The 12193-nt window shown below is 32.2% G+C and overlaps 1 protein-coding gene across 1 annotated transcript; it reads right to left on the reverse strand.

Moving 5' to 3' along the window:
• Positions 1-408: 408 nt before the first annotated feature.
• Positions 409-8223, reverse strand: LOC117341105 (perlucin-like protein). Its single transcript, XM_033902943.1, has 5 exons — positions 8115-8223; positions 6928-7043; positions 2329-2425; positions 1319-1529; positions 409-520 (listed from the first exon to the last, which is right to left on the reverse strand). The coding sequence occupies exons 1-5, from the start codon at positions 8164-8166 to the stop codon at positions 487-489; spliced, it is 510 nt and encodes a 169-aa protein (XP_033758834.1). The 5' UTR covers positions 8167-8223; the 3' UTR covers positions 409-486.
• Positions 8224-12193: the final 3970 nt, after the last annotated feature.

Raw genomic sequence — 12193 nt, forward strand, 5'->3', positions numbered from 1 at the left:
TACAAAATGCGAGTTGTGAGTTGCAAAATGCGAGTTGCGAGTTGCAAAATGCGAGTTGCGAGTTACAAAATGCCATTATTTATCCCCCCCCCCCCCCCTTACATTTGCCAAGTGATCATTGTTCGCAAGAAATATAAACAAAGAATTCCATCATCAGATAGCACTGCAAATCATAAATTGGGTAGAAATATTTATATAAAAAAAAAAAAAAATTCGGAGCTAAAAACACAAAAAAACGGATGGTTGGTGTAAATTGTCACTAAAGACAGACAGATAGCTCAAGAGGTATATGACAAGGTTATGACATCCTAACCGATATAGGAGTGATCTTTGCGCTACAATTGGTTTGTCGCAAAACGTTACTATGGCTTTTCATGTTAATTTTTCACAGAAAAAAATACACCTATGTATGCTACTGACCGGGGTCTTCTGACATACTCGATTTATTCTCATATTTCTATAACGATGGAATTTAGTGTAGATTCTTCACCCTATTACTTCAGATCCAGTTTCTGTCAACCTGAAATTTTACAAATACATTAATTAAAGAAATTTCATAAAGGTGCGTAGTGGATTTTTGAAAATAAAACGCACAATACTTAACAGTAACAATTATGATGCAAATATCACCCTTTCATATAACAAAAAAATAAGTTTTTCATGGTGTCCTAGTTTGATATTATAACGTATACATTATCATTACTCGTACCTTGCCGTGGTATTTCCTGTTTGTATATCACCATTCTGCATATCAAAGCTAAATCTATATAAATTTTCCAAAAGAGTTCAATTCGAATGAAATATTTACAATACCCAGGTTTCAGTTGTATGAAGCCTGATGTATTTGTGAATTCATCCTTGAGTCTGCCTCGCCCACAGGTACTCGGGGTCAGGAACTTAAGTTATAATGAAATTGTCTAATTTTAATTTGTAACATCATTTTTGTCTGTTTATGCACCAATACAACATTGGAATCGATTATAAAGCGCTTTTAAAAACACCACCCGTTTCTGGTTGTTATAATATAGAGCTCTAATATAACAACCAGAAACGGGTGTTTTTTGAAAAAGCGCTTTATAATCGAGTCCAATGTTGTATTGGTGCATAAACATAAAACATAAAAATTAGACAATTTCATTATAACTTTAGTTCCTGACCCAAGTACCTCTGGCCTCGCCACACAATATCTTATTGACGATATAAATAATATTCCCTAATAATTGATACATCTTGAGTAATTTGTCTAAAGTAGCGAAGACTATACCTGTCGTTATGTTAGTGTGTCTGAATACATATATACATGTATCACAAAACTAACCTCATTTTGCAAATGAAGCTTAACGCACGATCACACGACACATCCGCCCATTGGAATTTTGCGTTAGAGTAGAGACACACACAATTTTCCCCCGTCCCAAAATTCTGTGGTTCTGTAGGTGCCCAGTCCGTGTAGTCAACTGGACTGTCAGTGTTCGGCCACACCCAATGTCCTTCCAGCTCTACATCAGTAGCGCTAATGTAGAAACATCCTAAATAAGTAAATAGTACATGGTAACTATCATCGCTCCCTTGTCATAGATATTGTATTGTACTATCGTTTAATATTCTAATATCATTTGTTGCGATTTTATAGCTAGTCAACTTGTTAATAATATATCATCACGTGTATGAATGTATCACATCTTATAAGATATATAAATTATCTGAAACAGAAATTAGATAACAAGATGTGCGTTAATCCGCAACTATGTCGAGGGGAAGGATGAAAAAGGGTTCCGAATTGTCCTAAAACTTAAATGAATATGATGATAAGGTATGCCAATTTAGATATATTATAATCCTAATCATCTCGGGACTAGTAAGGGATCTGATATAGAAATCACCAAATTGTAAGTCAATCTCTAAAATATATTGAATAGATTTACGGTACGGTATTAGATAATTGTTATAGAAATTTTTAAAACATATATTGGAGAAAAGACAATGCTAACAGATTTAAGTAATCATACTTTGATGATTTAAATTTAATTAATTTGATGTCATTAACTATATGAATTAATGAATGACAACAAAATAAGTTTAAATCACGTGTCAGATCAGAATACACTTATCTACGAGACTTGTCAATATTTACATGAAAATCACAATGTATCGACCTGGCTAAATGTATAAAATGTTTATCTTACATTGTTTATCCTTGGGCTGAGCGGACTGGATTTCAGATGTATCACTTATATTACATTAACAAGACTTGTATCCATATGTATTGTTTTAAACAGTAAAATAAGTAATCCGATTGATTATAATGTTACACCATACAATACGTACCTGATTCATGCCGTGTAAGTAGTTGTGTTTTTAAGAATTTATTTTCATCCTCATCTAAAACGTCCGCCAAGTACCCATGGAGTATATTACAATGGTACTGAAATAAATGTTAAGAACACGTGATGACGGTATTACAAAATAGTAATTCTCAATTCAATGGAATGATCTGTACATTCTGTATGTATTGAAAACCGATTACACTGTAATGTATTAATGCCAACTACAGGCTTATAGCCTGTGTGAGAGTATTTGTTTGATCGAGTTGATAAACTCATTCATTCGAAATAATTTCTGAAAAAAACACGAAACAATTCAGTCTTTATGTGTAAAATCATTTAGATATGATTCTCTACATATCTCGGTGTTAATCTATATCTTACACGTATCTCGGTGTTATACTGATATGGTGGTGTTAATCTATATCTTACACGTATCTCGGTGTTATACTGATATGGTGGTGTTAATCTGTATCTTACACGTATCTCGGTGTTATACTGATATGGTGGTGTTAATCTATATCTTACACGTATCTCGGTGTTATACTGATATGGTGGTGTTAATCTATATCTTACACGTATCTCGGTGTTATACTGATATGGTGGTGTTATTTATAACTTACACGTATCTCGGTGTTATACTGATATGGTGGTGTTAATCTATATCTTACACGTATCTCGGTGTTATACTGATATGGTGGTGTTAATCTTACACGTATCTCGGTGTTATACTGATATGGTGGTGTTAATCTGTATCTTACAGTATCTCGGTGTTATACTGATATGGTGGTATTAATCTATATATTACACGTATCTCGGTGTTATACTGATATGGTGGTGTTAATCTATAACTTACACGTATCTAGGTGTTATACTGATATGGTGGTGTTAATCTATAACTTACACGTATCTCGGTGTTATACTGATATGGTGGTGTTAATCTATAACTTACACGTATATCGGTGTTATACTGATATGGTGGTGTTTATCTTACACGTATCTCGATGTTATACTGATATGGTGGTGTTAATCTATATATTACACGTATCTCGGTGTTATACTGATATGGTGGTGTTAATCTATAACTTACACGTATCTCGGTGTTATACTGATATGGTGGTGTTAATCTATAACTTACACGTATCTCGGTGTTATACTGATATGGTGGTGTTAATCTATAACTTACACGTATATCGGTGTTATACTGATATGGTGGTGTTTATCTTACACGTATCTCGGTGTTATACCGATATGGTGGTGTTAATCTATATATTACACGTATCTCGGTGTTATACTGATATGGTGGTATTAATCTATAACTTACACGTATCTCGGTGTTATACTGATATGGTGGTGTTAATCTATATCTTACACGTATCTCGGTGTTATACTGATATGATGGTGTTATTTATAACTTACACGTATCTCGGTGTTATACTGATATGGTGGTATTAATCTATATATTACACGTATCTCGGTGTTATACTGATATGATGGTGTTATTTATAACTTACACGTATCTCGGTGTTATACTGATATGGTGGTATTAATCTATATATTACACGTATCTCGGTGTTATACTGATATGGTGGTGTTAATCTGTATCTTACACGTATCTCGGTGTTATACTGATATGGTGGTGTTAATCTATATCTTATACGTATCTCGGTGTTATACTGATATGGTGGTGTTAATCTGTATCTTACACGTATCTCGGTGTTATACTGATATGGTGGTGTTAATCTGATATGGTGGTGTTAATCTGTATCTTACAGTATCTCGGTGTTATACTGATATGGTGGTGTTTATCTTACACGTATCTCGGTGTTATACTGATATGGTGGTGTTAATCTATAACTTACACGTATCTCGGTGTTATACTGATATGGTGGTGTTAATCTGTATCTTACACGTATCTCGGTGTTATACTGATATGGTGGTGTTATTTATAACTTACACGTATCTCGGTGTTATACTGATATGGTGGTGTTAATCTATATCTTACACGTATCTCGGTGTTATACTGATATGGTGGTGTTAATCTATAACTTACACGTATCTCGGTGTTATACTGATATGGTGGTGTTAATCTATATATTACACGTATCTCGGTGTTATACTGATATGATGGTGTTAATCTATATATTACACGTATCTCGGTGTTATACTGATATGATGGTGTTAATCTATATATTACACGTATCTCGGTGTTATACTGATATGATGGTGTTAATCTGTATCTTACACGTATCTCGGTGTTATACTGATATGGTGGTGTTAATCTGTAACTTACACGTATCTTGGTGTTATACTGATATGGTGGTGTTAATCTGTATCTTACACGTATCTCGGTGTTATACTGATATGGCGGTGTTAATCTGTATCTTACACATATCTCGGTGTTATACTGATATGATGGTGTTAATCTATATCTTACACGTATCTCGGTGTTATACTGATATGGTGGTGTTAATCTGTATCCTACACGTATCTCGGTGTTATACTGATATGGTGGTGTTAATCTGTATCCTACACGTATCTCGGTGTTATACTGATATGGTGGTGTTAATCTGTATCTTACACGTATCTCGGTGTTATACTGATATGATGGTGTTATTTATAACTTACACGTATCTCGGTGTTATACTGATATGGTGGTGTTAATCTATATGATATTGTGGTGTTAATCTATATATTACACGTATCTCGGTGTTATACTGATATGGTGGTGTTACTCTATATCTTACACGTATCTCGGTGTTATACTGATATGGTGGTGTTAATCTATATCTTACACGTATCTCGGTGTTATACTGATATGGTGGTGTTAATCTATAACTTACACGTATCTCGGTGTTATACTGATATGGTGGTGTTAATCTATATCTTATACGTATCTCGGTGTTATACTGATATGGTGGTGTTAATCTGTATCTTACACGTATCTCGGTGTTATACTGATATGGTGTTATTTATAACTTACACGTATCTCGGTGTTATACTGATATGATGGTGTTATTTATAACTTACACGTATCTCGGTGTTATACTTATATGGTGGTGTTAATCTTACACGTATCTCGGTGTTATACTGATATGGTGGTGTTATTTATAACTTACACGTATCTCGATGTTATACTGATACGGTGGTGTTAATCTATAACTTACACGTATCTTGGTGTTATACTGATATGGTGGTGTTAATCTATATCTTACACGTATCTCGGTGTGATACTGATATGGTGGTGTTAATCTGTATCTTATACGTATCTCGGTGTTATACTGATATGGTGGTGTTAATCTGTATCTTACACGTATCTCGGTGTTATACTGATATGGTGTTATTTATAACTTACACGTATCTCAGTGTTATACTGATATGATGGTGTTATTTATAACTTACACGTATATCGGTGTTATACTGATATGGTGGTGTTAATCTTTATCTTACACGTATCTCGGTGCTATACTGATATGATGGTGTTAATCTATAACTTACACGTATCTAGGTGTTATACTGATATGGTGGTGTTATTTATAACTTACACGTATCTCGGTGTGTTACTGATATGGTGGTGTTTATCTTACACGTATCTCGGTGTTATACTGATATGGTGGTGTTAATCTATATCTTATACGTATCTCGGTGTTATACTGATATGGTGGTGTTAATCTATAACTTACACGTATCTCGGTGTTATACTGATATGGTGGTGTTAATCTATATGATATTGTGGTGTTATTCTATATCTTACACGTATCTCGGTGTTATACTGATATGGTGGTGTTAATCTATATCTTACACGTATCTCGGTGTTATACTGATATGGTGGTGTTAATCTATAACTTACACGTATCTCGGTGTGATACTGATATGGTGTTGTTAATCTATATCTTACAGTATCTCGGTGTTATACTGATATGGTGGTGTTATTTATAACTTACACGTATCTCGGTGTTATACTGATATGGTGGTGTTAATCTATATCTTACACGTATCTCGGTGTTATACTGATATGGTGTTATTTATAACTTACACGTATCTCGGTGTTATACTGATATGATGGTGTTAATCTATATCTTACACGTATCTCGGTGTTATACTGATATGGTGGTGTTATTTATAACTTACACGTATCTCGGTGTTATACTGATATGGTGGTGTTAATCTATATCTTATACGTATCTCGGTGTTATACTGATATGGTGGTGTTAATCTATAACTTACACGTATCTCGGTGTGATACTGATATGGTGTTGTTAATCTATATCTTACAGTATCTCGGTGTTATACTGATATGGTGGTGTTATTTATAACTTACACGTATCTCGGTGTTATACTGATATGGTGGTGTTAATCTATATCTTACACGTATCTCGGTGTTATACTGATATGGTGTTATTTATAACTTACACGTATCTCGGTGTTATACTGATATGATGGTGTTAATCTATATCTTACACGTATCTCGGTGTTATACTGATATGGTGGTGTTATTTATAACTTACACGTATCTCGGTGTTATACTGATATGGTGGTGTTAATCTATATCTTATACGTATCTCGGTGTTATACTGATATGGTGGTGTTATTTATAACTTACATGTGCCTCAGTCCAGTCATCGCTCTCGCTGTTGACAAACAAATAACAGGAGTCGTTGTAGGTGGTCCATCCACTTCTACAGTTACTCGCCCTCTTTGTTGCATTATATACAAAACCTTAAAAATCAATTGTAGAAATAGACCCTTGGACGTTATACTCCAAACAATCTTTGATATCATTTCGCTGGCCTGATTAGAGAAACATGAAACAGTGCCTATCCGGAAATAGGAATACAATCCAGGTGAAAACACATGAGAAGAGTGTCCTTTAGCAACAAAGAATATCGATATAATAGCAAAACCATAATTCAAACTCCAAATATCTATTAAATGTGGCACAATACAAGAAAATATATATTTATGCATTGAGACACCAGAAAAGTAAGGAGAAATAACCACCGAATCGAATCAACTTGGACATGTAACCACAGTGGTGTAATTTTCTCTGATGGGCTGAAAGGCCTAAGGAATAAACTTGAATTGAATTGAATTGAAATTGGGTAGGTGATGCAGGTATGTTACTATCTAGAAATGGTAAATTAACAATTGGGAAATTGAAACCATCACTCTTATCATACAGTTAAGTTGTATTGTAAGCTGTTCTTGTTGGTTACGGTATAAGTGAAGATCGAGGTGAGCGACTGATGTTGAAGAGTCTGTAGTGTCCTAGTTACAAGACAGGTTGATATCGCAAACATTTGGTATACTTGTGTGTGATGCTGTCGGAGCGCGGTGGCCAATCTAACAACGTATAACCTTCTTTTGTACCTATTCGTCAATACCCTGGTTAAAATAGGCAATGATACTGACAGGAGCGATTTTCATTAGAATTAAACTTTACTTTCAAAATCAAGGATATGACGCAGAAATGCTGGAAATTTATCACACTTAAAATCAAAAAATTTGGACGACGTCCGAACGAAAAAGTTAAAACTATGGTTTTCTTAAATGACAAATATGATTATTTATAAAAGGGCGCGGGTGAATGTTTGAATAAAAATATGTCTTAATCATTTGGAACAGTGCAAAACAGGAACAGTCACCTGTGGAAGTGACGCTTTTTCGTCTTCCCTATCACGGGGCCTACATGTCAGGTTAAGAATTGTTAAATGGTGAAGTTTAAACACTGTAATGGGGATACAATATGAGCCCCAGTATTACCATCAGTGTGGCGTATATAATACATACCTTCGATTCCAGATAAAATCAAGAGTCCCAGGAAAAGGAACCGCAGTTCCATGTTGACTCACACTGGCTATGTTCTATTGATAGTTTTGCCCTTATCTTTGACGGCTTATTGATAAGCACCAAGAATTATCAAAAGGTGTGAATAGCACGTAGGATTTACCTGAATGTGTCAATAGCACGTAAGATTTACCTGAATGTGTTAATAGTACGTAGGATTTACCTGATGGTGTGAATAGCACGTAAGATTTACCTGATGGTGTGAATAGCACGTAGCATTTACCTAATGGTGCGAATAGCACGTAGCATTTACCTGAATGTGTTAATAGTACGTAGGATTTATCAAAAGGTGTAAATAGCACATATGATTTACCTGATACTGTTGATAGCACGTAGGATTTATAAAAAAAAGTGTGAATAGCGAGTAAGGTTTATCAAACGGTGTTGATAGCACGTATGATTTACCTAATGGTGCTAAAACAAACATCGGGAAATACTGACAAATATAACAAACATCAGTAAATACTGACAAATATAACAAACATTAGTAAATACTGACAAATATAACAAACATCAGTAAATACTGACAAATATAACAAACATCGGGAAATACTGACAAATATAACAAACATCGGGAAATACTGACAAATATAACAAACATCAGTAAATACTGACAAATATAACAAACATAGTAAATACTGACAAATATAACAAACATCAGTAAATACTGACAAATATAACAAACATAGTAAATACTGACAAATATATATAACAAACATCAGTAAATACTGACAAATATAACAAACATCAATAAATACTGACAAATATAACAAACATCGGGAAATACTGACAAATATAACAAACATCGGGAAATACTGACAAATATAACAAACATCGGGAGATACTGACAAATATAACAAACATCAGTAAATACTGACAAATATAACAAACATCGGGAAATACTGACAAATATAACAAACATCAGTAAATACTGACAAATATAACAAACATAGTGAATACTGACAAATATAACAAACATCAATAAATACTGACAAATATAACAAACATCGGGAAATACTGACAATTATAACAAACATCGGGAAATACTGACAAATATAACAAACATCGGGAAATACTGACAAATATAACAAACATCAGTAAATACTGACAAATATAACAAACATCGGGAAATACTGACAAATATAACAAACATCAGTAAATACTGACAAATATAACAAACATAGTAAATACTGACAAATACAACAAACATAGTCAATACTGACAAATATAACAAACATCGGGAAATACTGACAAATATAACAAACATCGGGAAATACTGACAAATATAACAAACATCGGGAAATACTGACAAATATAACAAACATAGTAAATACTGACAAATATAACAAACATCAGTAAATACTGACAAATATAACAAACATCAGTAAATACTGACAAATATAACAAACATCGGTAAATACTGACAAATATAACAAACATCAGTAAATACTGACAAATATAACAAACATCAGTAAATACTGACAAATATAACAAACATAGTAAATACTGACAAATATAACAAACATCGGTAAATACTGACAAATATAACAAACATCAGTAAATACTGACAAATATAACAAACATCAGTAAATACTGACAAATATAACAAACATCAGGAAATACCGACAAATATAACAAACATCGGGAAATACTGACAAATATAACAAACATAGTAAATACTGACAAATATAACAAACATCAGTAAATACTGACAAATATAACAAACATCGGGAAATACTGACAAATATAACAAACATCAGTAAATACTGACAAATATAACAAACATCAATAAATACTGACAAATATAACAAACATAGTAAATACTGACAAATATAACAAACATAGTAAATACTGACAAATATAACAAACATCAGTAAATACTGACAAATATAACAAACATCAGGAAATACTGACAAATATAACAAACATCAGGAAATACTGACAAATACAACAAACATCGGGAAATACTGACAAATATAACAGACATAGTAAATACTGACAAATATAACAAACATCAGTAAATACTGACAAATATAACAAACATCGGGAAATACTGACAAATATAACAAACATCGGGAAATACTGACAAATATAACAAACATCAGTAAATACTGACAAATATAACAAACATCAGTAAATACTGACAAATATAACAAACATCGGGAAATACTGACAAATATAACAAACATCGGGAAATACTGACAAATATAACAAACAGTAAATACTGACAAATATAACAAACATCAGTAAATACTGACAAATATAACAAACATCAGTAAATACTGACAAATATAACAAACGAGTAAATACTGACAAATATAACAAACATCAGTAAATACTGACAAATATAACAAACATCAGGAAATACTGACAAATACAACAAACATCGGGAAATACTGACAAATATAACAGACATAGTAAATACTGACAAATATAACAAACATCAGTAAATACTGACAAATATAACAAACATCGGGAAATACTGACAAATATAACAAACATCGGGAAATACTGACAAATATAACAAACATCAGTAAATACTGACAAATATAACAAACATCAGTAAATACTGACAAATATAACAAACATCGGGAAATACTGACAAATATAACAAACATCGGGAAATACTGACAAATATAACAAACAGTAAATACTGACAAATATAACAAACATCAGTAAATACTGACAAATATAACAAACATCAGTAAATACTGACAAATATAACAAACAACAGTAAATACTGACAAATATAACAAACATCAGTAAATACTGACAAATATAACAAACATCAGTAAATACTGACAAATACAACAAACATCAGTAAATACTGACAAATATAACAAACATCAGGAAATACTGACAAATATAACAAACATCAGTAAATACTGACAAATATAACAAACATCGGGAAATACTGACAAATATAACAAACATCAGTAAATACTGACAAATATAACAAACATCAGTAAATACTGACAAATATAACAAACATCAGGAAATACTGACAAATATAACAAACATAGTAAATACTGACAAATATAACAAACATAGTAAATACTGACAAATATAACAAACATCAGGAAATACTGACAAATATAACAAACATCAGAAAATACTGACAAATATAACAAACATCAGTAAATACTGACAAATAAAACAAACATCAGGAAATACTGACAAATATAACAAACATCAGTAAATACTGACAAATATAACAAACATCAGGAATACTGACAAATATAACAAACATCGGGCAATACTCACTAATATAACAAACATCAGGAATACTGACAAATATAACAAACATCAGTAAATACTGACAAATATAATAAACATAGTAAATACCGACAAATATAACAAACATCGGGAAATACTGACAAATATAACAAACATCAGTAAATACTGACAAATATAACAAACATCAGGAATACTGACAAATATAACAAACATCAGTAAATACTGACAAATATAACAAACATCGGGAAATACTGACAAATATAACAAACATCGGGAAATACTGACAAATATAACAAACATCAGAAAATACTGACAAATATAACAAACATCGGGAAATACTGACAAATATAACAAACATAGTAAATACTGACAAATATAACAAACATCGGGAAATACTGACAAAGATAACAAACATCAGTAAATACTGACAAATATAACAAACATCGGGAAATACTGACAAATATAAGAAACATCGGGAAATACTGACAAATATAACAAACATAGTAAATACTGACAAATATAACAAACATAGTAAATACTGACAAATATAACAAACATCAGGAAATACTGACAAATATAACAAACATCAGAAAATACTGACAAATATAACAAACATCAGTAAATACTGACAAATAAAACAAACATCAGGAAATACTGACAAATATAACAAACATCAGTAAATACTGACAAATATAACAAACATCAGGAATACTGACAAATATAACAAACATCGGGCAATACTCACTAATATAACAAACATCAGGAATACTGACAAATATAACAAA

This window comes from Pecten maximus, chromosome 2 (assembly GCF_902652985.1).
Source record: "Pecten maximus chromosome 2, xPecMax1.1, whole genome shotgun sequence".
Classification (NCBI taxonomy): Eukaryota; Metazoa; Mollusca; class Bivalvia; order Pectinida; family Pectinidae; genus Pecten; species Pecten maximus.